Source organism: Humulus lupulus, chromosome 5 (genome assembly GCF_963169125.1).
Source record: "Humulus lupulus chromosome 5, drHumLupu1.1, whole genome shotgun sequence".
Taxonomy (NCBI): Eukaryota; Viridiplantae; Streptophyta; class Magnoliopsida; order Rosales; family Cannabaceae; genus Humulus; species Humulus lupulus.
The window spans coordinates 9,359,136-9,375,098 of record NC_084797.1 but is presented as its reverse complement, the minus strand read 5'-3'; the positions used below and the strand labels follow the sequence as shown (position 1 = coordinate 9,375,098).

Genomic DNA, 15,963 nt, shown 5'->3' with positions numbered 1-15,963 from the left:
CAAACTGTTGACGCGGTTCTTCACCAACAGGTAATTAGAAGAAGAAGAAGAGAAAGAAATTAGTGCTAATAATGAACCGTACCAGATATATGATCTTAGAAAATGAAAGAGGTGACTCAAGACACGTTTTTTAAGTGGTTCAAAGGTTAAAATCCTTTTACTCCACTAGTCCATATTATTGATATATACTGGGCATTTGATTACAGAGTATTTCTTACAATTGAGAGTCCAACCCTTATTATCTCCCAGGGTCTCCATATTTATAGGAGAAGGCCCCTGGGAGTTGGTAAGAAGGTCATGCCGTGACCTTCTTACCTATCATATCAACTCTGTGACATTCATGATTAATTCCTAAACCTGACACATAAGTGTGGTCAAATCGATAGGTACAGAGGTAATGGGCCGCACGGCCCAACCCAATCGTGGGTGTCTGAATACGCACGTTCCTGCTGCGTGTCCGAGAAGTCAGGGGCGTATCAAACACGTGATGTCTGCTATATGCACGTTTACCTTGCGTGTGTAGACTTTACAAAGGGTCATAGCCTCCATATTCAGATCGTACCACGAGCAGCATACTTGACTCGACCTTCGGCCTTCAGAGTCCTCCCCCCAGCCTTGGGCAATCTCGGCGAGCCCTTGGGGTCTTCCCGAGCTAAGGAGGGACGACCTCGAGACAGAAGCTCCGGTATTGGGGTTGTTCATGAGGTAATCATGGTTAGGCCGCAGCTCGGCTTGCTAATCAGCCCGTGGGAAATCCAGGGCGTACACTAAGTATTAAACCTACTTAAACTAAAATTTTATCACCAACTTACTCATTTGCTAACTGAGATACGCCATAATTGATTTAATCCACTCATCCAGTCTAAACCTAAAACAATTACATAATCATTAATATAAAACTATCATAAAATTTTAAAAAAAATCTGAAATATAGTCAATTTATAAAAAAAAAAATCACAAAAATTAAATTTAAATCATAAAAATTTATAAAATTGCACTTACTTGTGATAATTGAGCAATGTGGGTTCTTGAAGTAGAAAACCCCAAAAAACCAAAAAAGTTTATCGGTTTTCAAACAATAATCTTCAAAAGTACAAAATCTATATAAAAAATTAAAAAAAAACTATATATAAGTTTCATAAACATATATAAATAATTATTTTTACATTAAAATTGAAGAAAAAAAATTGATAAAAACATACCAAACTGAGCAAAAGTCGAAGGTTGCGCCGCTGGTATCTTTAGTTTTTTCGTCTTTGAAATTTTAGGTATAATGGGGTCTGTTGGGGACGAAGGGGGGTTTATTTACATAATGAGTCATTTGCGTCAATGGCCCACTGAAGGTAACGGCCTGTTTGCGTCAGTGGGCCACTGACGCAAACGGTCCCATTAAACACTGTTAGTGTATGTTATGTCGCAATTGTCCCCTCATTTGTGGCAGTGCCCAACTACCACAAATGCTAATTCCTGGTCAACAGCGTCAGTCAACGCAATCAACTGCGTTGAATGATGCGTTTGACTAACACAATTTCCCTTTTTTGTAGTAGTGGCGACTCGCCTCCAGACAGAGCCAACCTCCTCCTTTTTCAAGTCTGAGCCGCGACACCCTAGAACAGGACTGTGGCCCAACCACGAACCAGCCCAAAACCTCATTTTCACCATTTAAAAACCTTCCAAAAACCTACCCAAATATATCCAAATCCCAGAATCAAAGTTCCCAAACATCCCCATGATCCAAAACCAACAAAACCCAAGCTTCAATTCATTCAAAAACTCATCAAAACACAAATCCAATCCAAACTTAAAAAATTTAAGAACTTAGAACTTAAAACTTGAATTAGCTCCGATTGAGTTGTTTCCCAACTAAATCCTCCGATTAAAAAGCTTTTAATCTTCCCTAGAATCGCTATGCCTCGATCCTCGCTTGAATTTGAGTCCTAAAACTCAATTTTCCTTCGAAAATGTGATCAGGTGTCGAAAATGGAACTTTGAGGGAGAGAGAATGTTTTGAACGTTCTTTTTATTTCTTAATAGGTTACTTCAAGCTTAAGTAGCCTCAAGCAAATCCTAATGCTCGGGGTCCCGAAAACGCCACCAGGGGTAAAATAGTCAAAACTCCCAGAATTTCCCCCTGATCTTACTAACTCCTAATTTATCATCAAATATTTATTCTCATTACCCAATATTCAGGTAATATACTAAATACCCTTTGACTCACTCTGAATCAAGTATAAATTCCGTTGTGACTTTCCCATTAGCTTACCTCCTAGGATCGTCTCGTGCTAAGTAACCCTAGCATAACCAAATAATAATGAAGTACCACACAAATGCCACATATATGCCAAATATACCCATAATGGCCAAAATATGAAAATCACCCAATTAATCAAAAATTGGTTCACATGCATATTTAATACACCTAAACATGCATATAATCATTTAATTGCATAATAAATCAATTATGGCCCTCCCGGTCTCCTAATCAAGGCCCTAAGCCTTATTAGGAAATTTGGGTCATTACAACTATCCCGTCCTTACAGAAATTTCATCTTCGAAATTTATCTGAACCATCCGGAATATAAATTTTGCATAACTGATTCTAGTTCCCAGGTCACTTCCTCGACCTCGGTGTTTATGTATCATACCTTAACTAAAGGTATAACTTTGTCTCATAAATAATGCAAAATTGTAATTAGTTGGCCACCTAACAAGATCTCACAATATTCATAACATTAAATTAGAAAAATAGAGATAATTTAATATAAGGGAATAAAAGGACTAAAATTTATCAATGCATTCAAGATCTCATGTCTAGGGTTTTGAAATAACCTATAACTACAAATAAAACTACTCCGTAATTCATATTCACAAACATAAATATTCAATGAAAATAAATGAGTTTTGAGAAGAAACAAAAACAAGATTGTAGATTATAGATGTTGATGTTGATGTTTTTTCTCCTCCTCTATGGCTCTAGTCTCTGAATTTCGCAATCCAAAGTTATATTAAAAGTTAATCTTAACCCATTTTATAGCTCATTAAAAATTACATTCAAAAATCAAAATTTAAGAAAAAATTATATCGCAGGTCGCGACCACGCAACTGTTCTGGGAAAAATACAAGCTCTGGCTGCGACTAGAAGTTTATGGCGGCTGCGGCCACTAGTCTCTGACTCTCAGGCTGCGGCCGGTGATTCTTGGTGGCCGCAGCCACAGGCCTTTTCTGCTTGCGTTCTTTTTCTTCATAATCTTCAACTTTAAGCTTGAACCTCGGGTGCAGGGACTTCTAAAACATTTCAAACTCGTCACAAACTTCATTTTCTCGAGTCCTATCATTGCACATCAATTCCTAACCAAAAAAATACATCAAATTCATCAATAATACCTTATAAAATATTTTATGGCTTAAAAATCAAAGATTCGTAAAACAAAGCTAAAAACACTTAAAACACTAGAAATTAACATTATTTAAATGTGAAAGGATAACAAATATAATATCCAAAATTCTCTAATCATTCTTCAACAGTGAACTACTTAAGTGGAGAACAATTATAATTTATACACCATTTTATAAGGTATGTTATTAGTTTTGTTGCAATTTACAGTGATGATTTTGTTGTTTTAAGTATCATTTTATGACTGTAATTATGTTATATTCGGTTACAAGTGCTCGCTTATGGTGTTGTTATGTTACATTTAATTATAAGTATATTTTTATGGTCTATTAAACTTTTCATAAATTACAAAATTGTAGTTCTGTTCTTTTCACGAGTAATACTAAAATTTATGTTTTAATATTTAGTTAACTAATTAGGGGTTTATGTAATGTCTAACCAAAGGGGGCCCCTTTGGTTAGAATTAATCCGACTTTTTACCTTGATTTCACAAAACTGATGGGTATGTATTTTGCTTTGTGTTCCAGGTAACTTATTAGCTTTTTCAAGCAGATGTTCTTACTCTTCTACCGGTGCTGAATTGGGCTCAAGTTCTAGAACTCTTGGTTAATAAAGTGTCTTCTAATTCTCTTTCTTGGGTTTGGCTCTGCGCAACATGTTTATCATAATATAATTGGTGTAATTTTTTACTGAGCATTAAAACTCTATTGTCTAATCTTCTGAGGGCATCTCTCTCATGTTGGTTGCAATTTTAATATTGTTGTTCATGGATTGGTTAAGCATGCCTTATGGCTAAACAATGAGTTTTCTTGGTTGGAAGAGGCCCTCTCCCTAATCTCTCATGTTTTACAATCTTGAATAGTGATACAATCTATTCCGACAAAAAAAAATGATAAACGTGAGAAAGGGCAATTTAGTAAGTTTATAAATTAAAAAAAAGTAGGTAGAAACTATTAAATTAGTGATATAAGTTTCAATTATGAATTGGATAATTAAATAAATTTTCCCTTCATTTAAAAGGGGCACAAGAGTAACCAATACTACAAAGACCCACATTCATACTACTATAAGGGAACAAAGAAACGGGTCGACTCAGTGGCAACTCGGGAATGGGCCTCTCCATTCCCAAAAACTCCACAACCTCTTCCATAGTGGGCCTTCCTTTGGACTCATTCAGCGTACAAAGAAGCCCAATTTCCAAAACCCGATTAGCTTGCTCCGAGTGGATCACAAAGCCCATTCTCTTATCCACCAACTTCTCCTTCTCGCCACTCTCATGCAATCTCCAAGCCCAACGCAACAAGTCCCTCTCCTCGTCCTCCACCTCCGCCGTCGCCGCAGCCTCCGACCGCCGCCGTCCGGCTACCACTTCCAACACCAAGAGTCCAAACTCAAAGACATCAACACTCTGACTCACCGCCGATTCAAACCTCCTTGACTCAGTCCCACACAACACAAAACCAAAATCACCCAACACAGCTCTAAAGCTCACATCAAGAAAAACGCTCGTCGTTTTGAGATTCTTGTGAGCTAATTGTTTCGAGTGTAAGAAGCTGAGGCACTCGGCCACGTCTTTCACCACCTTGAATCGCCTCGTCCATGGAAGAACTCCGACCCCGAATAGCCATTTGTCGAGGCTTCCATTGGGAAAGAAGTCGTATACCACCATGGTTTCTCTGTGGTCTTGAGCCCAGCCTCGGATTGGAACAAGATTTGGGTGACGGACTTTGCCTATGGCTACAACCTCCTTCAACAGCCGTCGTTTGTCTAAACCAATCGAGTTCAGAAACTGGGCCGAGAACCGTTTCACAGCTACTTGGCAGCCATTGGAGAGCTTTCCTCTGTAGTAAACTCCTTTCGAGTCACTACCCAGAATTTCTAACTCGCTGAACGAGGCAGTGGCTGAAAAAAGTTCAGAACTTGTGAAGCGTCGAGGCTTGTTTGGTGGCCTCGGTCTCTGCTTCTTTTCGGGTAAAACGACGGCGTTTCCTTTGTCGTGTTTGCGTCCTCTACTGTAATATAGACTTATGAGAACTACAAGAGCAAGTACCACCACTGCCATGAAGATCAAGAAACTACTCGGAGTCTTGGTATGAGTCATCTTTCCTGTGTGATCTACAGTGAGCTTATTCTCGCAAGTTTCAGACGAAGGAACTCGAAGAAAAGCTTGGCTAGTTGAAGTGAAGTTCCATGAAAGGAGACTGTGGATTTGAGTTTTGTTCCCAGTCGAAGCAGAGAACCCAACGAACATGTATTCTTTGAGGTAAGGAGAGATGTCAAGAGAGTCAGAGAACAATGGTTTTGAAGGGTAGCTTCCGTCGTTTGATCCAAGTCGGATGTCGAGCCAGCGCCGTGAACCGTCGTACGTGATCCAAGCCCGGTGAGCCGAGCCATCCTTGAGGAAGACACCAACATCGGAGGCGTTAACTGTTTTGGCAGAAACCATGCTGCCCAAGTCGATTCCCACATGGTTGTCGTTCGGGTCTCCGAACTCTGGATTCCAACGCGTGTCGAACTCGATAGCCACAGCCTTGTAATCCTCGTCGCATGCGTCGTTTATCATGGCCAGCCATGGCCCTGGTCTTCCGACTGTGAACTCATCTGGGGCAATGATGAAGGTGAGGCCACTACCACCACCACCGCCACCACTTCCATTACCAGCTCCAGAAGCAGAATAATCCAAACTTGACAAGTTGTGGAATTGAAAAGCGAAGGTTGTTTGGAAAGAGGCTGGGGTTTGAGTTGGAGGGTCGTACAGCCGAATGGGAGAGGAGAAAATAGCCTTCCCTGCTTGGTGTCTCAGATCAAAAGCTTGAGACTGATCTGGGATTTGAAGCTCACCACTTGAGAATTTGGCACTGCCCAGAAGTTTAATGTCTTCAAGGATTCTGGGATTGTTGAAGGAACTGAAATTTGGGAAAGAGAGATGCTTGATTACCTTAGTTGCTGGTCCATTGTTGATCGTCTTGTGACTCCCAGAATGAACTGGAGATAACTGCTCTGTTATGAACAAGAGATGGGTAAGGCATATTATCAACCAGTGGGAAGAACCCATTTCAGATTTGAGGATGAAGATGAAGAAAAGGCAAAAGCTTTTAGAGAAAAAGATTGAAAAAAAAAAAAAAAAGCTAGTTTAAGAGAAGTTTTAAGGGTAAAGAGGAATGTCTGTGGTTCGTATAGGATAATAATATCGTGTTGAATTCGACAATGATTGGTGGTGAATTTGTCAGTATGCGAAAAATAAAAGGATAACCAAAGTAGGCAAAAATTACAAACCAGAAATGAAATTGTTCACTCCACCATCCACCTCACGACACTTGGGAATTGACTAATAATTGAGTTGGGTCCATAAACCATGCATTTACACGTTCTTGTGTTTATTGTTTGTACATTTATTAGTTAGTTCCGTGGAGTAAATAAGCTTTAAACTTCCAACGGTGAGAGAAGTGAAACAAAAGCTTGAGTCACTGTTACTATGGGCCACCATTTCTGTATTAGAGCCTAATGAAAGCGATCCCATATTAGATTAAGATTTCCCTTTATTATTAAAGCTGTTTGAGTCAATAATTGATACTAACATTAAGTTTGTTATGGTGGAAAAGTGAGGAAATTAAATTAAAAGACAAGTTGGGAGAAAGTTAAAATGAGTGTATTTGGTAGGTGAGAAAAATATATGGATAAGAAAAGTGATGATGAAAGAAAACATTAGACAAACATTTTTTAAATAATTACTAAATTTCCATCACTAAAAAAAATTCTACATTAGCAATTATATAGTCAAAAAAAAAAAAAAAAGCTTGGGTATCGGTTTGTTCTCTTCCATGGCGAAGAAGAAGAAGCTGATACGTAAGCCTGAGATTAGGGTAGAAGAGCAAGATAATCAGCTGGTTCAGGACAAGAAGGCTTCATGTTGTTCCGTTACCAAGGATTTGGTGACCGAAGGCCCTGCGTCTGTTGTATTGAATGATTTGGATGAGGTTAGAGATGAGGGTTTGAATCTCAATAACGAAGAGAAACGACTGATTGGGGATAATGGATCTCAGGAAGTCGATATTACAGGTGATGGGAGAGTTACTTCGATCTCGAATACAGCTTCCTGGGCAGATAAGGTGGAGGAAGGGGATTTTCAGGCTTCAGCTCACCGTTAATGGCAGTAGTTTACGACAAGTAAGATTTCCTTTTCTGATCAGAAACTCGAATTCACTGAACCATTATACAGAGATGGACAGAAATACGCAAGGATAGATGCTGAAGAGGTCAAAATTCAATCTGCGAATTGGAGTTCGACAGTAATCTGTATGGTTCTTGGTGCTAATCCTCCCATGGTTGTTTTTGAAGGGTTCATTAAAAGAGTTTGGGGTCATCTAGGGACTGCTCAGATAGCTAGAATGACAATGGGACTGACCATGGTCAAATTTAATGATGATGCTACGAGGGATCATGTTCTAGAAAATGGAATACTCCAATTTGATAGGAAACTTGTTATCATTCGCCCATGGTCTGCGGATCTTAGTGTTGTTCGTCTTGTTCGTTCAGTTCCTCTATTGATTCGTTTACATGATTTAGGGCTTCAATATTGGGGAAGTAAATGTCTTAGTGCACTTGTGAGTACGATTGGTAAACCGATAATGGTTGAAAAATTTACTAGGGAGCGCTCAAGAGTTCAATTTGCTAGAGTTTTTGTGGAAATGGAAGTTACAGATAATCCCCCTAGAAGCATTCAGTTTCTGAATGAGCTTGGTCAAATTATGGAACAGGGGGTGGAATATGAATGGTTGCCTATTAAGTGCAAGACCTGCTCTGGCTTTGGTCATTCAGTGATGGATTGTCGTAAAGAGCTGAAAACTCAATGGGTCAAAAAGGATACTACAACAAAAGAGGAGGTGAAGAATAGGATGAATACAGGAAATGTAGCACCTGATGGTGTGGAGCCAGCGGTCTTGACTAGAACAGAAGTGGAAGGGGTTCAGGTCATCAATACTGAGGGTTCTCAGCTTAACACTTTGGCTAATGCTGTTGAAGACAAGGGTACTCAGAATAGTAAACATTGGCTCACTCCCAAACGTGTAGCTACTCATTCTAAACAAGGTCAGGTAGCAGATAATAATGCTAAGTTTTCAGGGCAAGGGCAAAAGAAAATGAATAAGTTTGAGGTGCTTCAAGAGCAAATGAATGGTGGCAAAGAAGGTAATCCCATCTCTATTTCCTCCAATGGATAATTGCAATATATTGAGCTGGAACTTGAGAGGGATGAACAGTTCTAATAAGCATAACTCAGTTATAGATCTTTGTAGTAGGAATAAAATAGGAGTTGGTGGTTTCTTAGAGACAAAAATGAAGGGGAATAAAATTATAGAGTTCATGGAGCAAAAACTTCCAAACTGGGAGTTTTATACTAGTTCGGTCATTGAAGGTAGAATTTTGATAGTTTGGAGGAAGGTTTTTGTAAGGGTTACGATTCTTGAGAAGTCTAATCAGTTTGTTCACTGCTTGGTCAAGATGCTTGGTCAGAAGCAAGTCTTTTATATTACTTTTGTCTATGGGCTTAATTCGATAAACGGCACGAGGAGTTTATGGGAAGGGTTACAACAATTATCTCTGTTGGATAAAGCGTGGATTATATTAGGGGACTTCAATGCCCCTTTTTCAGGTATGGACAGATCTGGAGGGAAACTAATTTCAACTTTGGAGTTGATAGATTCTCTCCGTTGGCTTAAGGATACTCATGTTGAATCTCTTAAGAGTTTAGGTTCTTATTTCACTTGGACTAATAATCAAAATGGTCCAGCTAGAATCTATTCTAAAATTGACCATGTTTTCATGAATGAGACTTGGCTTGATTTCTTTCCTCATTCTAATGATGTTTTTAGATGGGAAGTTGTTTCAAATCATTGATCTTGCGTTGTTAACATCCTGCCTATGGAGAATTTGGGTTTTAAATTGTTCAGATTTTATAATTTTTGGGTAGATCATCATGACTTCAATGAGGTGGTTATGAACAGCTGGAGGATTCCTATTAAGGCAACTGGTTTAAGGGCTATATATTTAAAGACTTTGAGGCTGAAGCATAGGTTAAATTTTTTTAATAGAGATAATATTGGTGACATTGGGTTGAACTATCACACGGCTAAGGAGAATTACCAAGAAGCTCAACTTCAAGCTCAATCTCATCCTTATGACTTTAGTTTTCAGGAAGTGGTGAAGGAAGCTGCTGAAGCTTTTTCGGTTCAGGAGAAAATGTACCATAGTTTCTTGACTCAAAGAAGTAAAATAACTTGGTTAAGGAAGGGAGATATGAATACTTCGTTTTTCCATGCTTACTTGAAGAAGCGTAGAGCTGAAAATGGTATTGCTTCCTATATCAATGACCAAGGTAATCTGGTAGATAATTTTCCTGAAGTTGTTTCTCACTTTGTTGAGCATTTCAGAGGCTATTTGGGGAGCCCGAGTTCAGCTACTGGCAGGATAAATTTACAGTGTATAGCGATGGGATCTAAGCTCTCGGTTGATCAACAACTGATGCTTTTAAAACCTTTTTCTCATAAGGAAATTCATGATGCATTATTTGGTATTCCCATCACTAAGTCCCCGGGACCAGATGGTTTTGGATCTGGCTTTTTCAAGGCAGTCTGGCAGGATATAAGGGATGAAGTTTGCTCAGCCATTAGTCAGTGCTTTGACACAGGGTGCTTCCCTCCTGAGCTTCATGAAACTTCTCTGTCGCTGGTCCCTAAGGTGGCAAATCCATCCCGGGCTATTGACTATAGACCTATAGCTTGTTGCTCTACTTTATACAAATGTATTGCCAAGCTTTTATGTTCGAGAATGGCTTTAGTCCTTCCTGAGCTTATTCAGCCGAACTAGGGAGCCTTTATTAGGGGTCGTTCTATTGCTCATAACATCATGATTCTTCAGGACCTTATCAAAAACTATGGGAGGGCTTTTACTTCACCAAGATGTGCAATCAAGATCGACTTAAGTAAGGTTTATGACACAATAGATTGGCAGTTCCTAGAGGATCTTTTAAGGGCTCTTTGTTTTCCTATGAAATTTATAGGATGGATAATGGTTTGTTTGTGGAATACTTCTTACTCTTTGCTCATGAATGGTCGAGTTCAAGGTAAATTTAAAGGCAAGAAGGGGATGCGGCAGGGAGATCCTATATCTCCTCTTTTGTCTGTGCTTATAATGGAGTATTTGACTAGGAGCCTTCAACTAGCTGCTCTTAGCTCTACATTCAGATATCACCCTATGTGCAAAAGTCTTAAGCTCTTTAACCTTTGTTTTGCTGATGATTTGATCCTTTTTTGTAAAGGTCCTCATTCAATTGTTAACACTCTTAAAGAAGTTCTTGTGGAATTTAGTGCTGCTGCTGGTTTGTCTATAAATACAACAAAATCTCATATATTTTTTGGAGGTGTCATTGCCACAGAGAGAATGCATATTGCCCAAAAGATTCAGCTCCCGGAAGGCTCCTTTCCACTGAAGTACCTTGTGGTGCCTATGAGGCCAACTAAGTGGAGACATGAAGACTGTGAAATTATTCTTCAGAAAATCAGATTGAGACTTCAGTCTTGGACTAGCAGGCATCTCTCTTTTGCTGGCCGAATGCAACTCATTCACTCAGTTTTATTCGGGCTTCGTAATTACTGGATGAGTATCTTTGTTTTACCTCAGAGTATATTTAAGGAGGTTGAGAAACTTTGCCGTAGCTTTCTTTGGGGCAATTCTGGGCATAGGAGTAAGCTACATCTTGCTTCTTGGCAGAAGGTTTGCCTTCCAAAAGCTTATGGAGGTCTCGGTTTCAGAGATGGAGTCAATTGGAACAGAGCTATTTTAGCTAAATATATCTGGGCTATCTCTGAAAAGCCTGAAGTTTTATGAGTTAAATGGATCAATGCTATATATCTGAAAGGTTTTAACTTCTGGAATTATACACTGAAATCAGATAGTAGTTGGTATTGGAGGAAGTTATGCCATATCAGGAAAAAATATAGTCATAAATATAGTCATGCTGAGATTCTTGCTGCTGGTTTTCTTGGGAGATTTCAGCCTTCAAAGCTATACAACAGCTCTTTAAATCAGCAGCTGGTGGGCTATCATGCAGTTTGGTGTAAGCTTACCCTTCTTAAGCACAGATTTCTTCTTAATCCGGTTACACATTCAAGTGACAAACCTGTTTTGTCCGGTTTGTGGGAGTCATTTTGAGAGTCACCCTCACCTCAATATCATTTTGACTGTCAATTATGAACTTGGTTGTGGCAGCTGTTATTTACAGCATATGGAGGAAAAGAAATAGGTGTTTTTTTTATGGTTATTCTTTGACAATTTCAGCTCAAGAGCAGATTTTTATAAGGAAACTTCAATGTAATTAAGAGAGTGGCTCTGCTGGTTTTTTAGTTGGCTGTACAGATTGTTTGTTCTTGAGTGCTTGGCACTCTAGTTGTAATGGCTGTTTGTTCAATGAAGTTCAATTTTCTTCTTGATCAAAAAAAAAAAAAATCTACATTTTTCCATATTTCTAGATTTTTACTCTGAGTATAATAATTCACTATGGAACTAATCTACAATAGTGGCCTCTCTGTATTATTACACCATATAATTACGATTGAGAACTTGTAAGTAAGAAAGGAAATAGATACCTGGTTCAAAATAAACACAAATTATATAAATCGAAGAAGCAAGAGAACACTTGAACAGAGGATTAAACAAACCCCTGAACATAGTTAAATATGAAATGAAACAAGTTAAAACGAAAAAGAAATTATGATAACTATAATAACACAAAATTGTCGATCCCAATCTCAATTTCAAACAAGCTTATAGAAGTCGTTCAGACAAAACCCGCAATTAAATAGAACTAGCCAGCCACATCAAGAAAATAAACTACTTCAAAAGACTAAAAAGAGTATTCCTATAACACCACTTGATCATTCTTCCACAGTGATAGTTCCCTTCTCGCTGACATAGATACCGTCAAGAAACTTCCTGATATCCTTGTTCTTGACATGGCATTTCTGTCGGGGGGGGAAAAACAAATCAAAATCTCAGTATCGAGAAGACAATCTCTGTCCATGTTATTTTAACAAGGATACAAGTACACAAGTCATGAAATAAGTACATGTCAAATTTCAGAAAGTTAGTGCATAAATAAAAAGAGACAGAGCGAGGAGTGGACCTGGTTAATCAGGGAGCAAGATCTTGAAACAAGTTCAATATCATTACCATCCAAAACAAGCTCATCCTTGACCTTCTCAGATCGGAGGATAGTGACTCCGTCAAGCATATCCACCTTTCTCACCTGATAAACAAAAACACAAGCACAAGTTTTATGAAGGCTTTGACATTATTAACATCGAACATTTCAACAGTATAATGTACAACAAAATATGCACAAGGAATAACCCATTACAAAACACTTAAGATTAAACTGGAATATTGAACAAATTATTTCACTAAGGCTTTGACATTATTAGCATCGACACTAACACAAGTCCTATACACATTAACATTGCAACAGTACAATGTACAACACAATATGCTCAAGGAATAACCCATTACAAATCACTTGAGATTAAACTGCTATATTGAACAAATTATTATCTTCTTATAATAGTGCTCATTGACACACTATAAAATAATTGCACATGTGCTCTGTTATACCGAAACAATCATGAAGTTGAAATTTGATCAAGTTTTTAAGAACCTAATTAGACTAACAATCACCATTTTCAAACTAAGAAACTATTCTAAACGTATATACGAGTTCCATAACTAACCTGAAGACACAACATTTCAATACTTGGTTCATTATTTCATCTAATCTAACAAAGAAATAACAAAACATAAATCAACCCATCAATCAATTGAATAATAATAACAATTACCGGAACCAAGAAACAAATAAAAAACATAAAACCAAACGATAAAAAAATCCAATCCCATATATTAAAACAGCTAAAATAAAACGAAGCAAAAACTGACCTTTTTCTCGCCCAAAAAGTTACGGATCTCAATAGACTTGTTGCTGTTGGTGATGGAAGCGTTAATGGGAAAATGGGCATACACGAAACGCATCTTGTATCGGTAACCCTTGGTGACACCGGTGATGAGATTCTCAACGTGGCTGAGAGCAGTACGGATGGCGGCGCTGGTCTTGCGGGAGCCGAACCAGGACTCGATCTTAAGCTTACGCTTTCCCTCCTCGTCGGTGATTAGCTCGAAATCGAGGTTGAGATGCTTGAAGTTACGGACGAGCTTGCCTCGAGGTCCCTCAACCTCGATGATCTTGGCGTGGACCTTGATCTGGACCCCGTCAGGGATGTCCATGGTCTCCGACGACAGAATGGTCTTCATCTCTACTGTCTTTCTCTCTCACACACTCTCTCTCTGCTAACTCGGCTGTAAGCGAAAATGGAGAGGCAGCCTAAAACCCTAGCAAAGCATCATATATACTCACTTTCAGAGCCCTAATTCAAATATGGGCCTTTAATTCAAGAACGGAGCCCATTAACATACTTGTTTGGGTAAAACTTGTTTTGGGCTTTGTAGAAGGCCCAATGTTTGGCATGTTTCATTTTGTGGAAATTAGATCCTATAAAAATAAATTAAATTATTTTTAAATAAAAAAATAATTAAAAAACTATTTTAAATAAGAAACAATTTAATTTAATTTTTATTTTTAAATATATTTTTCATTATTTATTTAATTCATTCATTAATAAAACTCAGGGGCACTATGGTCATATTTTAAAAAAATTGACTAAAATCTCGTAATATAGAATCCAAATTATCATTTAACAAAATATATGGTCTGATCGATAATTTTTGTATAACACAGGATCCAAAATGTTATTTATCCTAAAAAAACAATATTTTTATAAATTAAATGGAGTAAACTTAGTGTAGAGGTGTACTTGTATATTTTTGGGGTGTAAATATAATACTCCAAAATTCAATTGTGCCTTTTACAATTTTTATTCTTACTATACTCTCAACTTGGTTTATAGTTTTATTTTTTATTTTTTTTTATAAGTAAAATTATTCTCTTCAATTTATAAATCTTTAAATTTTACTTGTTTCACTTGTTTTTATGAGAAGATGGTGAGTTATGAAGAATATGAAAATGGTAATTTGGTCAAATCATACTTTGAAGAAATGGGTAGAAACTTAATAAAAATTGGTTACATGGGTAAAAAAAAATGGTTGATTTAATTTTCAACTAAGTATTTGCTAAGTTTTTTCTTTCATTTTCTAAATAATGGGCCTACAATGGATCCTATCGAAGAAGGTCCAAAACTCATAAAGACAGGCCCATTGATCTTTGGAGCCTTTTTAGACAAATGAAGAGAATGTTGTTGTTTGTTTTGGCTTTTAGAGAAAATAAACAAAATCAATTTATGCAAATCCCATTGCAAACTACGAAGAAAGATACTATTTTGTGGTGTTGGACCTGCCAACCATTTTGAAAGGAAAATTTGAGAAATTATGCATCTAAGTGGAGGCATAATTAAAAACTATCCCACTTGATATAATTATTGATGAAAAATATGCCAATGATTATATTCTAAAACAAAAATACATTTATCATATCCCTTATACCTATTCTTTCTTTTCATTCTCTTTCTATCTCTCTATTCCAAAAACCCTTTAAGAGGCCACTGGATTTCTATTAAGGAACACCCTATCATATCCTTGCTAAAATCAACCCAAAGGTTGAAGTGGACACAAGAAATCGTCAATGGGTAAGTACATTGAGATTCAATGTAGTGATGGGTGTTGTTTTTAATAATTTATTTATATATTTCAAACATTTTTAGGTCTTCATTTTTTCAGGATTTTTTGTGAATTTTTTTAATTTAGTTGTTTAAGCAGTTCTATAGGTTTTTCTACATTTTTTTGCTCAATGCATATCGATGGCTTATGATAACTGTTAAAAAATTAGAGAAGAAGACGATGTTCGAGTCATCTCAATATGTCTCGATAGGGGTTTGATTTGTGCATATTTTTTGTATTTGTGTTTTTCTCGATGCATTTTGATATGCCTCGATAAGTATTTTATTGTATTCAATGGTGTTTCCTTGATGAGCCACAATATATCTCGATGGTCTATTTGTTTACAAAATGGTTTTTAAATTTTTATTCTCGATGGGATTTGTTAGGTTCGTTTTAGAGTTCGTTTTACGTTATGTTTTAGTTACTTAAGATTGTTTTGTGCTGATTTATGCTTGTTTGTTTCTTGTTTCAGATTTTAATGGTCAAGTACATAATATGGAGTGAAATGAGAAGAATCACATAAATAAGATAAATATGATGGATTTAGTGTTTAGTATGAAGTTTTAAGATATTATGGATAGAAAATACTATGTTGAAAATGCTCAACACGCATTGTTTACACTCGATAGCACAAGTCTGAAACTTTAAGTTATATTTTGACCATAATTTCTTCACTTTCTAGAAAAACTCTTAGAAATAAAAGTTTTAGATATTTCTCTTATCTTTTCATAGATTTTTTAATTGTCCAATTCAGAGTTATATTGATAGATTTATGGCCAAAATACGATCAGTTG

General features: G+C 37.1%; 2 protein-coding genes across 2 annotated transcripts; both read right to left on the bottom strand.

Moving 5' to 3' along the window:
- Window positions 1–4,334: 4,334 nt before the first annotated feature.
- On the bottom strand, window positions 4,335–6,539 carry LOC133834362 (L-type lectin-domain containing receptor kinase VIII.2-like). Its single transcript, XM_062263950.1, has one exon. The coding sequence runs from the start codon at window positions 6,447–6,449 to the stop codon at window positions 4,404–4,406; it is 2,046 nt and encodes a 681-aa protein (XP_062119934.1). The 5' UTR covers window positions 6,450–6,539; the 3' UTR covers window positions 4,335–4,403.
- A 5,501-nt stretch (window positions 6,540–12,040) lies between these two features.
- On the bottom strand, window positions 12,041–13,823 carry LOC133834361 (large ribosomal subunit protein uL6). The gene is made up of 3 exons (XM_062263948.1): window positions 13,379–13,823; window positions 12,573–12,695; window positions 12,041–12,411 (listed from the first exon to the last, which is right to left on the bottom strand). Exons 1-3 carry the CDS (start codon window positions 13,748–13,750, stop codon window positions 12,325–12,327), a joined length of 582 nt encoding a protein of 193 aa, XP_062119932.1. The 5' UTR covers window positions 13,751–13,823; the 3' UTR covers window positions 12,041–12,324.
- Between the last annotated feature and the right edge of the window lie 2,140 nt (window positions 13,824–15,963).

Bases quoted from the DNA above. Each gene is read 5' to 3' on its own strand.
- LOC133834362 (XM_062263950.1), bottom strand. From the start codon at position 6,449: ATGGGTTCTTCCCACTGGTTGATAATATGCCTTACCCATCTCTTGTTC.
- LOC133834361 (XM_062263948.1), bottom strand. From the start codon at position 13,750: ATGAAGACCATTCTGTCGTCGGAGACCATGGACATCCCTGACGGGGTC. The intron at 12,696-13,378 runs GTCAGTTTTTGC...TTTGTTTATCAG, and splicing joins ACTTTTTGGGCGAGAAAAAG to GTGAGAAAGGTGGATATGCT. The intron at 12,412-12,572 runs GTCCACTCCTCG...CCCCCCCGACAG, and splicing joins CTTGCTCCCTGATTAACCAG to AAATGCCATGTCAAGAACAA.